At 30.3% G+C, this 19250-nt stretch overlaps 4 protein-coding genes across 9 annotated transcripts; 1 reads left to right on the forward strand and 3 right to left on the reverse strand.

The window, feature by feature from the left end:
• Positions 1-282: 282 nt before the first annotated feature.
• On the reverse strand, positions 283-3244 carry LOC126925817 (dynein light chain 2, cytoplasmic). Its single transcript, XM_050741816.1, has 3 exons — positions 3064-3244; positions 2376-2493; positions 283-2205 (listed from the first exon to the last, which is right to left on the reverse strand). The coding sequence occupies exons 2-3, from the start codon at positions 2481-2483 to the stop codon at positions 2044-2046; spliced, it is 270 nt and encodes an 89-aa protein (XP_050597773.1). The 5' UTR covers positions 2484-2493; positions 3064-3244; the 3' UTR covers positions 283-2043.
• Positions 3245-5369: 2125 nt separating this feature from the next.
• Positions 5370-8670, forward strand: LOC126925775 (lysosomal aspartic protease). The gene is made up of 7 exons (XM_050741728.1): positions 5370-5603; positions 6156-6403; positions 7024-7142; positions 7401-7600; positions 7676-7798; positions 7873-8119; positions 8238-8670. The coding sequence occupies exons 1-7, from the start codon at positions 5545-5547 to the stop codon at positions 8397-8399; spliced, it is 1158 nt and encodes a 385-aa protein (XP_050597685.1). The 5' UTR covers positions 5370-5544; the 3' UTR covers positions 8400-8670.
• A 715-nt stretch (positions 8671-9385) lies between these two features.
• On the reverse strand, positions 9386-12274 carry LOC126925783 (ubiquinone biosynthesis O-methyltransferase, mitochondrial). The gene is made up of 4 exons (XM_050741752.1): positions 11384-12274; positions 9870-10362; positions 9602-9782; positions 9386-9526 (listed from the first exon to the last, which is right to left on the reverse strand). Exons 1-4 carry the CDS (start codon positions 11623-11625, stop codon positions 9402-9404), a joined length of 1041 nt encoding a protein of 346 aa, XP_050597709.1. The 5' UTR covers positions 11626-12274; the 3' UTR covers positions 9386-9401.
• Positions 12275-13419: 1145 nt separating this feature from the next.
• Positions 13420-19022, reverse strand: LOC126925729 (DNA replication ATP-dependent helicase/nuclease DNA2). 6 transcript variants are annotated; one of them, XM_050741606.1, is made up of 15 exons: positions 18852-19022; positions 18399-18459; positions 17711-18263; positions 17376-17640; positions 17131-17308; positions 16785-17070; positions 16282-16692; positions 15965-16207; positions 15752-15898; positions 15286-15676; positions 14859-15052; positions 14426-14618; positions 14164-14367; positions 13908-14090; positions 13420-13836 (listed from the first exon to the last, which is right to left on the reverse strand). In XM_050741606.1, exons 1-15 carry the CDS (start codon positions 18858-18860, stop codon positions 13630-13632), a joined length of 3525 nt encoding a protein of 1174 aa, XP_050597563.1. In that variant the 5' UTR covers positions 18861-19022; the 3' UTR covers positions 13420-13629. The 6 variants fall into 6 exon arrangements, with proteins under 6 accessions (XP_050597563.1, XP_050597562.1, XP_050597561.1 ...); XM_050741605.1 differs by having other exon boundaries at positions 18834-19022; XM_050741604.1 differs by having other exon boundaries at positions 17711-18459.
• Between the last annotated feature and the right edge of the window lie 228 nt (positions 19023-19250).

Consider the following 19250-nt stretch of genomic DNA (forward strand, 5'->3'; position numbering starts at 1 on the left):
CTCAATGTAGTTTAAGAATCATAATTAGCTTTATTTTAAAAAAAGACGTCGAGGCACACAAAATTATAATTAGCAGCGACGAGGATTGCATTGCCTCGTTCTTCTTTCGTTTCTCTTTTAGATATATTTTCAAACATAACGTACGAATTTTCTTTCTTTAATTTTATCATATAAAATTGCAAGTGCTTCCACTTTTTTCTTTTTCTTTCTGTTCGGTAATCACGCAGTCCTGATATACATAAAAAAAACTTGGGAATTGGTTGATGAATTATTCACTCCACGTTTAATAACACAGTGAATATATATATATTTGAAATCTTATGGGAATTGATGGTTCATCAGCAATGTGTGAATTGATCTGAGCACAGCTTTGTTTTTTTCGCAATACTACACTTTTTCAAATTCTCCTATTTAACAAACTTCAAACACTAAATAAGTGTATCAGTTCTTCTCAATGTATTCTTTACAGATGCCACTATTCTTCATTCATTTTATGTGCGTTAATACGTAAAAAAAAAGAAGATACATCGAAGATGAGACCAAAGGGAATACGTTCACCTGAACATTTAGATTGGATTATAATCAAAAAGCGTGTAATTAATTCTGTCCCGCTTCTGCTATCTTTCTCTCTCTCTCTTTAGATGTAATTTGTCGTTTAAAAGGGCAACGTTCTCTGTTAAACTTTTATAATAATATTGCGTATTATTATAAAAAAATGCGTATTATTATAAAAAAGAACCATGCAAGTCATATACTTGTGACGATGTTTAATAATCAGTCTAAAATTTGAACAATGTAGCAACGTTGTGATAATCAAATACTGCATGAAAAATCGTTTTAAGATTGCACTATATATAAATAGTATAATATATATGTATAATCTATATTTTATCATATATATAAGTACCGTAATATTGGGTATTGGGTGTTACATAAAGGATAGAATTTAATGAGTTGAATATATCTGTTCCTCTCTTTTTTCTTTTGGAAAGAAGATGAAGAAAATATAGAAAGAAAGAAAGAAAGGAAGAAAGTTAGAAAGAAAGAAAGAAAGAAAGAGAAAAAGAAAGAAAGAAACAGAAAAAGAAAATAATTCCCTAAATGTATATTGCCTTAAGAATAATACATTTTGCAAAATTCCGTGTGCACAATATAAAAAAAACTAGAATTATGACAATGACTCGATTTGAATATTATGCAACATCTTACTTAGCACTGTGTAAATTTAAATAATCGTTACGTTTAAATTTATCATCAACGCGATAGCGGGTCCATAACTAAGCTTTCTTTCTCGTCAGCCTCACTTCCAGATTTTTTTTTTACAGAAGTGTCACAGAATTCAAACGAATCGAAGATGATTTCGTTAACCACTTCTGTTTTGCACAGCATCACAGAATAAAGGGACAATTTACAACATTACATAAAATAATAATGATCGCAGCAATCAATCAAGGTTTGGCTTAGATTCATTATTGATGACTACTGAATACAGTTCTCCTCAAGCATAGTAAGATAATAAAAACCATACATGTAATTTGTATGAATGTTACATTATACTTAGGTGCATTTAGTGTATTAAACACTAAAAATTTATTAATTTAAAATCGCCAGTATTGAACTCAACCTCACATTATATATACCTAATATAAAACAAGAACACAACAAATTTTCTGGCATACATGATACATTTTAACATGTAAGATTGTATGTCAATTGATTTTCTTTCACTTTTTTTTCATTTCTTCTCATTCAGTTAATCATCTCCCTACCCTTTTTTTTCTCTCCGTAGTTTCTACAGAATTTTTCATTGTCTTATCTCCTGAGATAAGTAAAACAGCAAAGTCAATAGTACCAATGATCATTATATACTTTTATACTTCTTTGTTTAACTGGGAGTGCGTATTTTTTTTTTGCTTGAAATCAAATTTCCATTATACACAATATTGTAATTTTTCTTACAGACGGTGACGTGATTTAAGGTATTTCCATGTAGCGTGTGTGAAGGGAGGAAGAAAGGTTTGTGATTACAGAATAGACTCCAATTTATCCACTTTTGAAGAGAAGGATCGCTACTTGACCCAAGTAAAAATAGATAAAATGTCTTGTTTCATGTGTTACATAGCTTCCAAAGTTACGGCCTACGATGCAATGCCACGTTGGATTATATTTTTTATCAAATTCTTTCTTAATGAAGGCAGCAATGTCCTGAAATAAAAATATATAATTAATCTATTATATTTCATACATTTATTTCTCTAATTCTCTTATTTATTATATCTAAATAAAGTACATTATATTCAAATTCAGATACGTGTACCATTTCTCATCATACACGCAATATCTGTGATATCATTCAAGTCTCAATCTATACATACCTTTTCTATATTGTATTTTTCAAGGGCTTGAGTTGCACAGTCAACAGCATCCTGCTGCATCTCCTCAGACATATCAGCATTTTTTATCACAGCCTTTCTGTCTGACATTTTGATAGCTCTGAAACATACAGAAAGCAAGAAAAGAAAAAACCTGAATACACCTTTCTGTGCATCTTTCCATTGGAAAACATTCAATGTAAAAAATGCTAAGAGGCTAGCAATTTTTCTCTTTCTTTACACTGAAGGATGAAAAGAAAATACTAATTACGGTTACTGAGAGAACTATAAATTGAACCTGGGAAAACGAATGCGCGCAATTTTGACAGTAGCATATATGTCATTAGCCGGCATAATAATCCATCGAGCAGTCATTAGAAAACCCAGAGGATGATTAGATGTGTAATGATTGCAATACAAAATAATCGCAGAGAGTAAAGAGCTGCGGTGGCGAAACGCGGGAGGACAATGTTTTATCGATATGCGACGAAACGAGAATAATAATTCGTTTACACGCAATGCATCGTAACCAGGCCATGATAACGGCGGCTATTTGAAAATTAACATCGCGCTAAGTATAATGGTGATTAGATGAAATCAGAAAAGTTGACTTTTGACATAAGAGATGGGTTCCGGTCTAAAATATGAAAAAAAAAAATAGATTTTCCATTTGTATAACACATCGACATACCTTTTCAAATAACACGTTCACCAACTGATACACAAGAAAACGATCGTTATATTCTGGCCCCGGCGGTAATGTGTACTTATTTTTTTCTATGTGAACTGATTTACACAAAAATTTAGCTCGCTCAAGCCGACACCGACTATTCCTCGATTGAGTTCAAGACTGAAGTGCCCGTACTGCGATCCTGCCCACTGATTGGCCCGCGATTAGGGTCTTCTATCACGGTCTTCTATCAACCCAGAATGCATTGCTGGTAGCAACCCGCGTAAACATAAATTCGAGTAATCGATATGGAAACTCTTTCAACGAAAATTACAATCGTACGGCGATACTCTTTTTGTTTTTCATCGATTCAATTTTTATTCCCGTTACAAAATTGAATTTAGAGAGATTGTATAGAGTAACCTATAAATACAGTAATGAACAAAAGTGTTAGGATAAACTAAGTTAGTTTATAGAATTTTAAAAGTTAAGGTCCTTTGTTCAATTTCCCTGTAAAATGTAAGAAATATGAGTTGAAAATTATGATGACATTGATTTTGATTCCTACAAGAAATTAAATAGAACCTTGGTTTTGAATGTCTGTTACACGAAACTGATATTTCTGTTTCAGTTACAATTTTTATAGTAGTTTTCATGTCGCTCCTAAATTATCGTTTATGGATTCGAAACATTCGATTCTTGTATCGATTTTTCGATATTTCAAATTTAAATTTCGATAAAAATATAGAATGTTTTTTACTATTCAGTTATATTGTATATCCACTGAATGATAATGAATAGACTGCGTATTTTTATACATTTATAGGAAATTTTTAATTTGTAAAATTGCACATAATACAAAAAAATATATAAAATATCTGAAGTATAGTGCTAGAATATTTGGTAGATAGAACTACTTTAATTCTATAAAAATCTTCAGTTTAATAATAAACCATGGCATATATTTAGATATATTTAAATTCGAAAGTTACATATGTTTTACAGATTTCTACAGAATTTTATAAGAAAATCTGAATACAACTAATTTCAAAGCAAAAAACGAAACAATAACAGTTTTTTCGAGGTAAATGTCCAAATATTTTCGCCAGTTACTATATGTATATCTACACAAATGTATAGACAACTGTAGAAAACAAAAAATTCAATTTTACTAAATGTTTATTTTATTACAAGTAACATCTACTCTAAACTAAGAACTGAACTAGGAAAGAATAATCCATCTTTTGTCTGTAAAATTATAATAACAAAAGTACATATTGAATTTTTTCTTTCCTCGCATTTCATAAATTAGAAACCAAATTTGTTTCTACAATTCAAATTTTGTGAATTCGCTAATACAATATCGTTCTAAAGTTGAAATAGGTTATGCGAATTTTACGATATTTTAAACTTGTCAAATATACAGTACTTCGAAATATCGACGGAGACATGCACGACACGCGAAAATGTTATTATAATACCCTTGCAAAGCTAAATTACAGACAATTTGCCAGTCAATATCAATAATGCCAATAAATAACGTGTTTGTAAATGAAAGGTATTTGTCTTTCCTATTTATTTTCAATCGTACACAGAAAATATTTCAATATTCCTAATGATTTGACTGTAGACTTTTATGCAAATTCATATCTTTGAGAATATAATTAAAAGTGTAAAACTTCATTAGAAAATTGTTTTACTTGTTAAGTATTATAAAAAGCATTATAATCTGGATATTTCATACGTGCATTCTATGCAATTTGGCACTTTTAAATTTTCTTTAAATGCATAAAATTCCATAGTTTATTAATGATTTTATGTACACAAAAGTTATTTAAATTTGTTAACGTAAAAATATAATACCTTCTGATACCAAACAAATTTTTTTAAACTGAATAACTAGGTTCATTACGAGGTGGCGCTGGGTCGAAACGAATTAGATTATTACTTTCCTCACAAGGTAGCGCCACAACAAAGATATATAACACGTTTACTAACATAATCCTACTTCATATACATACACGCCACTTAAGCGCGATATCTTTCTACAAGTGGTTCGTTTTATGTATTTGCAAGTATTCAATCAGCTGACTGTGACAACAGGAACGTACCTACATTTTAACAATTTCTTCAAATTTTCGATTTTTCTGTGATGCTATATTTCAATGAATATCTATGAAAATTTTTACTGTAAGATATATACTATGAATATATGTAGTCTTGAGTTATTTATATAAATTTTTTACTTATTATATTTAAACTAACTTTATATATCAATATACGTGATATTGGCATGTGTCTGCTGGTCCAAGATGCGCATGCGCAAGAAGTCCCCGATAATCTCGGAGAATCCTTTATTAAGGGAGGCTTTTACTCGATGATGCGTTAGTGTTGTTTCTGCCAGTAGTGTTACGCAGAAAATTCGGGAAAAAGAAACTTCCTTTTCTGAACTTTGTTTGCTAAGATTCCTATTTCAAACAAGAGTTAGAAGCTTGTTTGAAAATGTACCGTGCTTTGTGCCTTTGTGCTCTCATAGCACTAGCCAATGCTGATTTGCAGAGGTAAATATAACAATTTTTTTTAAACAAAGAACATGACTTTCTATAATTGGCTCAGTTATTGTATTATTTATCATACATCGAGGCAAATTTTTAAATAATTTAATAATCGTCACATATTCCTCCAATTGTACTTGTTTGTATAAAATGAATAATCATTTTTGAAATGAATTTCATGTGTGATGTTTTGTAAATATAGCTTCAATGATTTTCATAAGTTGGCTTTCTGTGGTCTTCTTTTATCCCCCTAAAGAGGATACATTTCTATCCTCTTTTTTATTCTAATATCATTGCCCATCGTTCTTCATATTCTTGAACATTAAAAATTTATCAGGATCAGAATCTCCCTCACATTTTAATACATACTTAAGTTATATATCAATATAAAGGTTTTTCAAAAAATAGAGAATTATTATTTAATGATAAATTGCTATTTACTTTTATATAAAATTTTGTTGCAAAAACTTGTTTGCAGGAGACTACAATGTTTCTTTATAGACTTAATTAGGAATTGCTAATGTAGATTTCAAAAATATATTTTTTGTTTCTTTCAAGAATTACTCTGCATAAGATAGACACTGTTAGGAAACAATTCAAAGAATATAACACTGAAGTATACCAAGCACACATGGTGCAAGGAAATTTTCCTCAGCCAGAACCTCTTTCCAACTATCTGGATGCTCAATATTATGGTGTCATTAGCATTGGAACTCCCTCACAAGATTTTAAAGTAATCTTTGATACTGGTTCCTCAAACCTCTGGGTTCCTTCCAAAAAGTGTCATCTTACCAATATCGCTTGCAGTGAGTATATTGTCAAAACTTATAAAAACTTTAAAGATCTTTTGTTTCACTTCTGTAATTCATAATTTATTTACTTGAATTATATAAGCTATGGCGTATGATAGATCATAACTTAAAAATATTATGAAAATTATATACATAAAGTTATACTGAAATTATATACTGAAAGTTTAACTTGTAGGTTAAATGATAAAGAAACAGTAATAATAATATTGAGTAATTTATAAATTGTTATTACTTCTAACAGATTTTAGATGATTAGATTTTAGAATCTAAAAAGAATGGATATGATAACACTGTAACATAATATATCAGCACTATGAAGTGCAACTTCATCTCTGAGATAATGATAGTACTACACTTCAAGTACTTATAAATTAATTGCGAAATTAAAAACTTCTCTGTACGATTAAGATCAAATTATCTCTTTTTATAATATTGCTATCACTGTCATTATTACAATTAAAACTTTATCTTTTAGATAATAATACTACTACATATAGAATGTTTATAAATCAGTAAAAGAATTAAAGATTTTTTTATGTGACTAAGATAATGTTATCTCTTTTAAATTTGTTGTTTTCTTTAAATTTGACACAAATACTATATATTTTTTTCAGAGTTGCATCATAAATATGATAATACCAAATCGTCCACGTACAAGAAGAATGGTACTGATTTTGCCATCCGTTATGGCTCTGGAAGTCTCTCTGGGTATCTGTCTACTGATGTTGTGAATGTAAGTATTTACATGCAGATAACAGAGTATTTATTCTTTTCTTACAACTATTGATTTTGCTTCCCACGATTTTCCAACCATTATCTATAAATAACAATAAAAAATATATCGCCTAATCATGTGATTTAATTTCCTTCTAACTTTGTATATCCTCATATATTTTTTCGTGAATATTCACGTCTATCACTCAGCTGCATGTAATCAAATTAATCGAATTAAAAGAGGAAGTTAATTGAAGAATAACTATGTTTGATACAGGTTGCTGGACTGAAAGTCTCCGATCAGACTTTCGCCGAAGCTTTGAGCGAACCGGGAATGGCTTTCGTCGCCGCTAAGTTCGATGGTATCTTGGGTATGGCCTACTCTAAAATTGCTGTCGATGGCGTAACACCTGTCTTCTACAACATGGTCAAACAAGGATTGGTACCTCAGCCCGTTTTCAGTTTCTACCTGAACAGGTAGAATCAAAAATTATTCAAAATGTCACAGAGGAAACGGAAAAAATAAAAATCTTATTTATTAATTCATCTCAGAAACCCTGACGACAAAGCTGGTGGAGAATTGATCTTGGGAGGCTCAGATCCAAATCATTATGAAGGTCCATTCACTTATGTCCCAGTCGACAGGAAAGGATACTGGCAATTCAGGATGGACGGGTATTTATTAAATTTGTGAAAATAACTTTCGTAGTCCTAGAGAACAATGTGATTAATGATAATACGAATTTTAGAATCAAAGTAGGATCCCAACATTTGGCAATCTGCCAAAAAGGATGCGAAGCTATTGCTGACACAGGTACCTCCCTCATCGCTGGACCAGTCAAAGAAGTCGAAGCCATCAACAGTGCTATTGGTGCTACTGCCATTGCAGCTGGAGAAGCCATGGTAGACTGCAGTTCCATTCCTAACTTGCCTACGATTAATTTTGTATTGGGTGGCAAATCTTTCCCTCTAACTGGAAAGGACTATGTCTTGAAGGTAAGATAAATATCTTTTAATCTAAATATCTGTCAAGTATTACCGGAAGAAAACTTCATGATATAAAGAATTTCAACTTTGAAATGATTTAATAATGGTCTTGCTTTTTCTATCAAAGGTTACACAATTTGGTAAGACTGTCTGCCTCAGCGGATTCATGGGAATGGACATTCCTGAGCCAAACGGCCCACTATGGATCTTGGGAGATGTTTTCATTGGTCGTTATTATACCGAGTTCGATATGGGAAATAACCGTGTCGGTTTTGCTAAGGCAAAATAGGTTTATCTAATGTGATATGTTAAGATAAGCTTTTAAAGTATATACTTTTTCTTATATATCTATTTTAGCGTCATATTATGTTTATACGTCTTCTGTAATATTTCCAATAATTTCTCTGCTTATCGTCTGTATAATATGTATAATAGCTTTACGAGATAAAAATAAATGTAATAAATGCGCCGTCATGAGCATAAATAATATGCAAAACCTGCCTTATAACAAAATGTATAATATATTACGAAGACGAAAATAATAAATCTTTTTCATGTTACTCCTTGCGTTTTTTCTCCATTTACAGTCAATAATGACCACTAAAATCCGAACATCCGCAAAAATATTATCTATACATATAACAAGACAGTAGAAAGATTGTATCTATACATTAAACAAAAAAAAAAAATAAAATAGTCATCCACAAGCAGCTCATAATCTCAATCTGTCCTGCAGAAGCTGAGAAATAGCCTGGAATCTGAATTATATACACTCCCATGTTTGGTAGATATTAAACAACGATAATTTATGTCGTGTTTCTCCTAAAATTCAGCCCTTTTATAATTCAATATTTTTAATTACGAAGAATAATCAAACTGTTAATATAAAAATATGTACGTACTGCATTCATAAAAATTCATCTGCTTAAAAATTGTTCCGTATAGTCCACGCGAATAAAGTCATAGGTAAAAATTAGTGAATTATAATTTATGTATACACATATGAAATATTTGAAGGTGCAAACGTGCACACAGTGTATATAACGCAAAAATATAAGAATGATACAAATTCTTATTTAAACCTCATTTTCTTAGGTCAGGTATAGTTTTTAAATATATCACAGAGTATAATAAATAGTAATAATAATAATAGTGTCATATACCAATATATAAATTACAATATATATATATGTAAAATACTGAACTAACCCCAATAAATATATAAATCATAAATATATAAATATATAAATAATATATAAATAATAATGCATGAAAGAATAGGATATGTCATTTATTTCTCTTCTTTTCTCTTTACCGCGTGAAGTGCATAATTGATCGCCGTTGAGGTCCTCCAAGACCACTCTCTTTTCAAAGGATTGTAAAATAGTCCATGAATCAATTTTGTCTTGCAACCACCTAAAAAAGGGTCAAAGCTTTAATTGATAAAAGTTTGTAAAACCCCCTTAATATTATCAATGAAAGATAATATACATGTTTCTAATATGGACTGCATTTCGGCAGGAGTGACAAATTTATTCCAATCATGGGTGCCCTTTGGTATTAGCTTTAAAATATGTTCAGCTGTGATTATGCCTCCAAGCCACGAAGACAACGTTTTATTGAAAGTTGTAAGAAATATTGATCCTCCAGATTTTAAAGTACTTACACAGGACTGTGAAAAGCACAAAAGTATAGTCATATATACATAACCTTATTCATATTATATTAACTTTTTCTTTTTTATATAAAAAAGTTATACCTTTAAAAACAATTCCTTATTATTTACATGTTCTATAACTTCTGAAGCAACAACAGCATCGAATACTCCTTTATTAATCAATGCAAAATCTTCAATAGTTGTCTGAACATAGTTTAATTTTCCATCTAAACTAGGATCCAAAGCAGCATGTCCTTTTGCAACTGTTATTAACTCTGAAGAAGCATCAATCCCAGTCACGTTTGCTCCTGTTCTAGCTAAAGATTCCGAATATATTCCTCCACCGCAACCAACATCCAATATTTTAATCCCTTCTAATGGCAAATAAGGACATTTTATTTTGAATCCTGTATTTGCTAGACCATCTCGAACAAATTGTACTCTAAGAGGATTCAACAAATGCAAACAACTCATTTCACCATTAGTGTCCCACCATCTACTGCTTATTTTAGAATGAAACTCTACATCTGCGGGATCAACTGTTGATTGTTTTACTAGATTACATTTTTTTAACTGTTCGGTATGTTCAGATAACCTGAAATTGTAAATCAATGTTTGAATTGTAATGAATCATGAAAAAATATTAACACGTTCGTCGCCCAGCGTGATTCAGCTAAGTTTCCTGTGGGGCCCAAATCCAACCACCGGTACGTAGAACGTAAATAGAGCGACAAATGGAAATTCATTGTTTATCGCCTTCGATTCATTGTTTATTGTCTTCGATTTGTGGCGGCACTCGACAAGACAAATACCATCACTCGACACTAACTAGAGTCGGACGACGGCAGCGCAATGGTTAGCACCTTAGGTTAGGACCCAGGTTTTCGAATCCCGGCGATCGGAGTCCGATTTTTCTTCCAAGCATCAAAAAACGGAGGAAAAATCAGCAGTACCCCAGCAGTGACATCTTCTACAGTCCCTAGCGACAATTACTCCGGACGAGGACCAGTAATTAATCATCACGGACCATATTCAGATTCATTGTTTATTGCCTTCGATTCATTGTAAAGAAAAGATTATTTAATTCTGAAATGGAGAAAGCGATAAGCTTTCCAGCTAGTATTCAGAGGGATCTCATGGCAGATATCTCAAATCTTTCATTTAGTCGAGAAGCATACTTGTGAGACGTACATCAGTGATTTTTTCATCCTCAAAATGTTCAGGAAACAGTGTGAAAATATATTTAAAAGTGAGGAGAGTGGTGATGACGGAGTCTACAACTATTGTTCGAAGTGCCCAAAATCAACCCAAATGTGTTTGGAATGTTTTAACAAATACCATGCGATATAGAATAATATAAAATATTATTATCCAGAATATAAATTAATAAAGAGTATGGTATAATGTGTTTTTAATATTTTTATGTTATATATTCTATATATAATATCGTATATTTAATTAACTTGAACAAGAAGAGTGTCACCATACTTTAATGACGGGGCCCCCACGGAAGTATACCTGTCGCATAAATATGTGCGACGTGGCAACGAACGTGATAATGAAAAATGAACTTTTGTTTTAATATATCAAAAATATCAAACATATAAGTTAGTTACCGGTTTCGAAAAGTAGAGCCGGTGGATATCAGCCGTAAAGGAGTAACTTTTGTGGTTCTCATGACTGATTTTCCATAAAAATCATAATAAAGAATTTTGAGAGTGCGAGGTAACTTTGAAGACATGTTAAAACAAATGAGGTGCAGGAAAGTGAATAACGTAACTTCAAATTCGTTCCAGTGAAAGTGTACAAAATAGCAACAGTCCCGCGTGCGTTTTATAACAATCAAAACATTACACATGCCATCTATGAGTTATTGTTGGAACTAGAGTTAGTTATAGGCGAAAACAAAAAGGGAGTTTAGTGTCACTGGTCCTCTATTGCACACATTTATATACTTGAAAATTATCACTTGATGAAAGACTGCTCGACTTTTTTCAAGTCCACCCAAATGTTTGAGTTGCCCGATACCAAACGGTTCAAAAGATTCTCTCTCTCTTCGGCTCTTTCCAATTTTAGCCAGACCGTTCGACATTTTCTGAACATGCCGAGATAGTACTAGGTTGTAATATGTTACTTAAATAAATGGATTTTTAAAAAATTTGCTTATACAATCATATCCCTCGCTAAAAAAGACCATCCATTGACATCATTTCTCTATTTGTTAGTTTTTGAAATATTTTAGGAAGTACCTTAAATATCTTTTTAGTTATGCTAATAACTTCTAATGAATTTGGAGCGTCCTGCTGCATCTTGCTTCCTTATTTTTCATTCTTGTATTCGACGTACATATTTATAACAGAACGATCAAAATCAAGTTTATATGTAATCAATCAATTTGCAGAAAATGATCATTAAGAACAAAAAATATCGAACGAAGTGAAAAAGAGGTCATGATATCTGTAAAAATGCAAATAGTGACATTGTATAATGATCATTTTTCAAATATATAAACGCTGCGCGATAGTGATTAGTGACATCAAACTCCCTTTATATTTTCACCTATAACTCACACTAGTTCTAGCAGCAACCCGTCATAGATGGCGCGTATAATGTTTTGAATGCGTAGTAAGTGTATATGTGACTATGTTGCCATTTTCCATATTTTCATCGACACGAATTCCGAATTGTGTTGTTACATTTGTATTACATATATCATCACGGTGACATAATTTTTCAACAATTAGCTATCGACGATAATAGTTGCAACGACCATAATTTTCATTTATTTTTAATCAATGTCAAATATTGTGTCATTGAAAAAAATATTGAATATTGTAGCGTTGTGACATCAATAGTTACATACAAAGAACATGTTTGAAAAAATTATAGGAATGTTTTATTTCAGGAAAAAATAACACACAGAAGAAGAAAAGCTAGTTAAAAAAATTAAAGATAATTTTATTATAAAAACTATTTTAATTGTTTTAGACCTTTTTGTGTACAGCAGCTCATGAATATATCTGAACCCGTATTGAACTTCCTCAAAAAAGTATATAACCTTTTAGATTAAATATCTACTGTAACCATAAATTGCGATTGTGTGTCAGTTATTTATAAATACATATAGTATAATATATATATTATACATTATTGCATTATATATGTTATAAATATTATACTATGTATTACTTACATAATATAATTTGTAATATATATATTATAAGATATTTTAATTGTAATCTTCAATCATTGATCTTCAATTGCATTAGATATTATTCTAATCTGGAGTAGATACAAGCTTTTTTCATCAGACAGACATTGATTTTTAATGAAATTCATGCGTTTGCTTATATTACAAACTGATTAATTAAAAAGATTACTGATTAATTAGTGAATACCATTAAGTTTCAAAAAATAAATTGGACAATATGTAAATAAACCGATTGTACATCTTATTGAACCATTAAATATCTTGAAATCATTATCTTATCATGATATCTAATACTCTTGATATAGTATCTATATTTATAATTAAAATAACACATTATTTGTTATCTCAATTAATTTCCGTTAAGGTCAATAACTTTATGTTATTGACATAGATGATCGAAGATGTTTGTTCTATAATCAAGGTAAACGTAAAAACAATAAGTTTCTAATCAAACACATATCTTAATTACCAGCTCTTCATGATACATGTATAAAATAAAATAATACATCAAACATTCCACGTAGACATAAAATCTTATTAAAATTGAAATATCATACATATTCATGCAGCTTCCTTTTATAAATCAACAAATTTTTTTTATCCAATTCTTCGCCGTAACAAATTTGTCGTATAAAAAGATAATAAAATATATTACAAAATACGTAGAAGATTTTTCCAGCAAAACCCATTATAGCTATTATCTAAATCTATTATATTTTTATTTTCAATAAAATAAAATAATTTTTTGAAGGCCGAATATTGAGATATAGTTCTTTTATCCGCTACGACAATTAACTTATGCTTTGCTCTAGTTATAGCCACAGTTAATCGCCGGTGGTCCCCCAGTACTTCTAACTCCTATGTTTAAAAAATATTAATTAGACCATTATTTTTAACTTATATAAATCTATTAAACTTAAATATGTTACCTCTCTTATATCACTAAAGTTAGTTATACTTTTAGCGCATGAATAAATTATGATCTCTTTATCGCGTCCTTGATATTGATCAACAGTATTTATCTCTATATCCTCTGCAACAACTTTTTTCAATAAATTAACATGCGCTCTAAATGGTGCAATAACGCCAATATTTTCAAGATTCGCATTCACCTAAACATTAAAACAATTATACCAATATAAATTTACTATAAACGTGGCTAATTTAAATGTTATTCAACGTCACTTTTAAAAATGTTTTCACTAGTTTAGACACTATAACAGCTTCCCAAATGTTTGAGTTCACTTCGTCGCTATCTAGATATCCTTTTTCACTTAAGTTATAGTTTTCTTTTAGTTTATTGGTACATCCCGTGTTTAATACGATTACGGAGTCACTTATATCAGATGATAATACCTTCTGTATCCATTCTTCTTCTTTTGTTAAAACCTGAAATATAATCTTATTAGCTTACGAATATAACATTGAAGGGTGTTTTATTTATTACATTTACTTCTTTGGATGGTGTAACGAAAGTAGCATTCTCTATGGAAGTATCACCTGCTTCTAACATGTCATTATATGTAAGCTTATTTGCTAAGTACATTATATTTTTATTCATTCTATACTGTTTTGTTAGCTTAATAGTATTGTTTTCGCTATCCAACCGAGCAAATAAGGATTCATCTGCACCAAGTTTTCTGTGAAAAGAAGATTATTACAATTTTATAATGAAAGTGAATGAGGAGCTAAAAAATATTATCTTTGTAATCATAATTGGACTACATGTATTTGTGCGGATTTATATTTTTATTGAATGCAACTAAAAGAAACAGCCTAAGCAGAGATTTGTATTTCTACATCTATAAATGTCTCATAAATGCATAAAAATTCGAAGCCTAATTATAATGTAATACATTCAAAAGTATTCTGATAGATACCTGGCTAACTTGCTCTTAATAATTGGGGGCAATTGGTCAGGATCTCCTACAAGAATAAATTTCTTTGCACTGTATAAAGGACGTAATACAGTTGGTTGCAACACCTGCGTGCTTTCATCCACGATACATACGTCAAACATACGTCTTCCAAGAAGTGCATGATGGGCTCCGTAACAAGTTACGCCGATAATATTCTGTAAAATTATGAAGATAATTAATAAAATTAATTATAATAGGAATCACCATATCTTTAGTGCTATATGAATACCTTTAATGCTACAGAAAAAAAATTCTTTTTTAAATAAAATTATTTACAAAATACTACGCCTGGGTAAATTTTAAAACTTTTTCCTATTACCATAATCCTAGAAGTATTCAGGATGATAATTTTATTATAGAAAATATCATGTTTAGAAATAGTTCATACTTTACTAGAATACACCGCCTCTAAACTACTCGGTGTATTACAATTTGCTGTAGCGTACGCTTCACTTTTGTGTCTTAAAGATGGATGGGTCGATGATCCTAATCTCAGGAAGTCGATATTCTTGTGTAACAGTTTCAATAAAATATTGTCTACAGCACTGTTTGTATGTGAAGTAATTAACACAGAATGCCCTAGTTTATGCAGGACTTCTACTAGAGCAACTATTGTCTGCGTTTTTCCTGTACCTGGCATTCCCTTAATTAAAAGATATTCTTTCGCGGATATTGCCATTAAAACTGCTCTTTGCTGAATTTTATTTAAATTTTGTAATATCCTCGCACTTGCCTTTATGATCGGATATGGCAAACCTTTTTCAAAACATGCTGGTTTCCTGATAAAAAGACAAGTTCAACAAAAAAAGATATAAAGATTTATAAAAAGATATAAAGATGAAAATTCTACAAACTTGTCTATCACAATATCTCGTAATTTCTCGCAAATTTCACTGTCACTCATTAAACCTCCTACGTTCGCAAGATTGCCAGAAAATAAGCTGGAAGACGAGTACTTATCTATGTGGAAAAATTCGTTTATATTATACTTGGTGACATCTCTGAAATCAAATGGAAGATTATAATTCAACACAATGTTCAACAAAAAAGCTTTCTTTTTAATGTACCTTTCTAATATTAATGTAATAGAATTTTCTTTCCTTTGTGCTATAAATCCTGCGGATAAATTTATCCTTGTATTTGTGCTAACTAAAACATATTCATTATCTGAAAATTCCATATATGGAATATTAATATTTGAGAATTGTGTGTCGAGATTTGAGCGAACAAAAGTATGTCTGTATTTTGTATCGCAATCAGTAACTTTTCCTATCACTTTCAAATTACATATACAAGTTTTCTTTGCTTCCCTGGAGAAATGGAGCAATCAATTTAATTAAAAAGATCAATATAATTTTATAAAAATGATCATACAGCTTTTTACCTTTTTTCTGGGCTTAATGTCCATAGATATCTCATTACATTATTGCTCGACTGTGAACTTTCTTCCATCTGTAATAAAGAAATCCAATGCAACACATAATCGATATGACTAGGTTTGTATTTATCCAAGATTTTTTTTCCTAACTCCACTAATGGGTTTGTCTCAGATAACTGTATACTTGAATCTTTGCTCAAGTACATGCAGCATAATGTATTGTAAGTACATTTTGAACAGGCATTATGATGATTAATTGGCTCTGGTAAATCCAACATCTGCAAATCTGATTTAGAAGTTAGATTCGTTAATTTCTCACTCGATTTGGGAACAAAATAACTAGCTAAGGAGTTCCTTAATAGTATCAAGTCTCTTTTTTCAGGATGGGTACTACTAATCTCTTGTATATTATTCTCCCTGTAATAGAATGCATTGGTATTATAATTAATTTAGTAAAACTTTAATATGCTCTGGTAAGTGTTACCTAAGTATGAGTATGGTATGAGTACCTAAGATAAAGTAAAAGACCTGTATCCGTGTCTTGACCTGTAAGAGTCATCATCATGATGTAAAGAATAACTTGCGCCCTGTGCTCCAAAGAAAATGAAGGCTTCCCTGTCTTAATTTCAAGTGGCATAATTTTTTGTTTGCAATTTACTTTAACTTCTGCACTAATATCTATCTTTCCTTTTAAACCTAATTTAGGCAGCCAAATATTCTCTTCTATGTCCCTAATTTGAGCGATTCTACCTTTAAAGTTATTCTTTATATTATTTATACCTTGCTGCGTTTTATCTAAAATTTTTAATATTTTCAATAAAAAATAATAAATCGTGTATTATATATTTTACATACCTTTCAAATAATGTTGGATAAATTCTCGTATTTTTGGGACATATGGGAGAATTTGCTGCCTACAGGTCTCCAAAGATATGTTGGATGCATAAAGTAAACTGCATGTGTCTGTGGTCTGCAATATACTGTTCATTAACTTTGTAATATCGCTTACTTCACTAATGTTTTTTCTTATTGCCTGGAACATTAATACCACATTTATAAAATCTTAGAAGAAGTCAGAAAGAATGTTAAATTACACTTACAGTTTGCAATAATTCATGCACTAAACTTCCAATAACCAGTGGTGTGGAATCTCCCATGAAAGGAGGCAGACTCTCCATCTTTCTAAACTTTTCACTTAAAACTGCCTTTCTTTTACAAAATAATGCACCAGATACTGTTGTCCCAGATATTAATGCATCTGGTTGAACAATAAGAAAGCCATTACTGTTATCTATAATCCATTGGTTATTTTCTTTTCTAGCTTGAATAACAACAATGTCATCTTTTTGTACTTTAGCATCCTTCCTAAATTTCAATTCGAAGAATTGAATTAAATATTCTATTTTAAATGCACTATTGTAATTGTGTTACTTACCAGAAATCTGAACATCTGACGGTTGTATCAGATGTTTCACAGTCTTCTTGGTTCACAGTTAACAATATACTATTATACTCCCTTTGTACATCAATAATTTTACATCTCTGCAAGGAATTAAAATTAATTTGGCTAATATTTGAACACCATTCTTCCTCAAAACAATCTTTAAAATCATCTGTAAAAAATGACTCTATTTCCGAATGAATTCCTTCATGCTTTTTATCACTAAACACAGATTGTTTCATATGATCTGTTTTGTTCTCTTTTATCAAATGATTATCAGGCTGAATCTCTTGTAACAGTGTTTTCTTTTCCATTATTTGTTTTTTGTTTGATTTATATGTTGTGCTTATATATTCATTGGTATCTATATTTTCCTTCCAATCATATTCTGTTGTAAAAATGTCTTCAGATATAGTTTCATTTATAGCCATGTCAGTATCGTTATTTTTACTAGAGCTATTGAATATATCAATTACATTGTCTTTATTTCCAATTGCAAGTCTTTGTTTTCTTGGAGTTTGATGTATGCTTTGTATGCTACATGCATCTGAGATATTATCACATTTTGCAATTTTAACTCGTGTTGAATCTATATCTTTTGAAATCTTTCTCTTTCTTGGTGTTTCACAATTTACAGCATTGATTTCAATTGTACTATTCATTGTACTACTATTACTTATACCTTTTGTAAAATAAACTGATATTTTCTTCTGAGAAAGTTTTGTGCCATTATTTGAGTAGCTCTATGAAAAAAGAAATCACACCGATAAAACAAAGATGTTCATGAATTTTACATGTTTAGTGACCAAAAAGCAAAATAGTAAATAAGAATTGTTGGATAAAAGCTATATATTACTTTTGGTTTCGTTTACTGAAGGATAAATTTCAGGATGCAAAGATGCACTGAATGCATATAAAAATATTCAAAATATAGTACTTACTATATTTAATATATTTATTTATTTTTATTGCTTATTACTTGAATTTGCCACTAACAAATATAAGTCATTTAGCTCATAGGATTTAATAGATAAAGTAATTCTTTACTTAGGTTCTATCTTTTTAATTATATACATAAAAATATGAATTTGCATAAATATCCATAAATATATATTACCTTAGCAGACTGACTTACTTTCTTCATTGTAAGTCCAATCTTCAGATCTTTCTTTTTCAATCCAAGTTTGTTCAGAAAGATGAAACTCAAACAATGGATGGTCTAATCTAAACTCTGTAATATCATCCATCATTAATTCGCGCGCAATTTCTATTAGAGAATTAAGAATCATAGAATCATGCAATTACAAGAGGAGATATGGAAACACATTTTATAATGACTGGAGAAACTGTACATATAGGGAATTTAGAAACATACTTTATTTTTGAAAGAAATATATCATAAAAGTGAAAAAATGATATTTGTTGTACAGAATAAAGAAAATGTTTAATAATGAAAATGCCTACTAATATTTCAATCTATAATAAAATTTATGTATGACATTATACATACTATCAGAATATATAACTATATAGT

The sequence above is a fragment of the Bombus affinis genome, chromosome 16 (assembly GCF_024516045.1).
Source record: "Bombus affinis isolate iyBomAffi1 chromosome 16, iyBomAffi1.2, whole genome shotgun sequence".
Lineage (NCBI taxonomy): Eukaryota > Metazoa > Arthropoda > Insecta > Hymenoptera > Apidae > Bombus > Bombus affinis.

Excerpts from the sequence above, each read along its gene's own strand:
- LOC126925729 (XM_050741602.1), bottom strand. The coding sequence starts at position 18,860 with ATGAAGAAAGTAAGTCAGTCTGCTAAG. Across the intron at positions 16,208-16,281 it reads ACATTAAGCCCAGAAAAAAG|GGAAGCAAAGAAAACTTGTA; the intron begins GTAAAAAGCTGT and ends CCATTTCTCCAG. Across the intron at positions 14,091-14,163 it reads TAGTGAAAACATTTTTAAAA|GTGAATGCGAATCTTGAAAA; the intron begins GTGACGTTGAAT and ends TTTAATGTTTAG.
- LOC126925775 (XM_050741728.1), top strand. The coding sequence starts at position 5,545 with ATGTACCGTGCTTTGTGCCTTTGTGCTCTCATAGCACTAGCCAATGCT. Across the intron at positions 5,604-6,155 it reads GCCAATGCTGATTTGCAGAG|AATTACTCTGCATAAGATAG; the intron begins GTAAATATAACA and ends GTTTCTTTCAAG. Across the intron at positions 6,404-7,023 it reads TCTTACCAATATCGCTTGCA|AGTTGCATCATAAATATGAT; the intron begins GTGAGTATATTG and ends TATTTTTTTCAG.
- LOC126925817 (XM_050741816.1), bottom strand. The coding sequence starts at position 2,483 with ATGTCAGACAGAAAGGCTGTGATAAAAAATGCTGATATGTCTGAGGAG. Across the intron at positions 2,206-2,375 it reads AAAAATACAATATAGAAAAG|GACATTGCTGCCTTCATTAA; the intron begins GTATGTATAGAT and ends TTTTTATTTCAG.
- LOC126925783 (XM_050741752.1), bottom strand. The coding sequence starts at position 11,625 with ATGTGTAATGTTTTGATTGTTATAAAACGCACGCGGGACTGTTGCTAT. Across the intron at positions 10,363-11,383 it reads GGCTCTACTTTTCGAAACCG|GTTATCTGAACATACCGAAC; the intron begins GTAACTAACTTA and ends TTACAATTTCAG. Across the intron at positions 9,783-9,869 it reads ATAAGGAATTGTTTTTAAAG|TCCTGTGTAAGTACTTTAAA; the intron begins GTATAACTTTTT and ends TGCTTTTCACAG.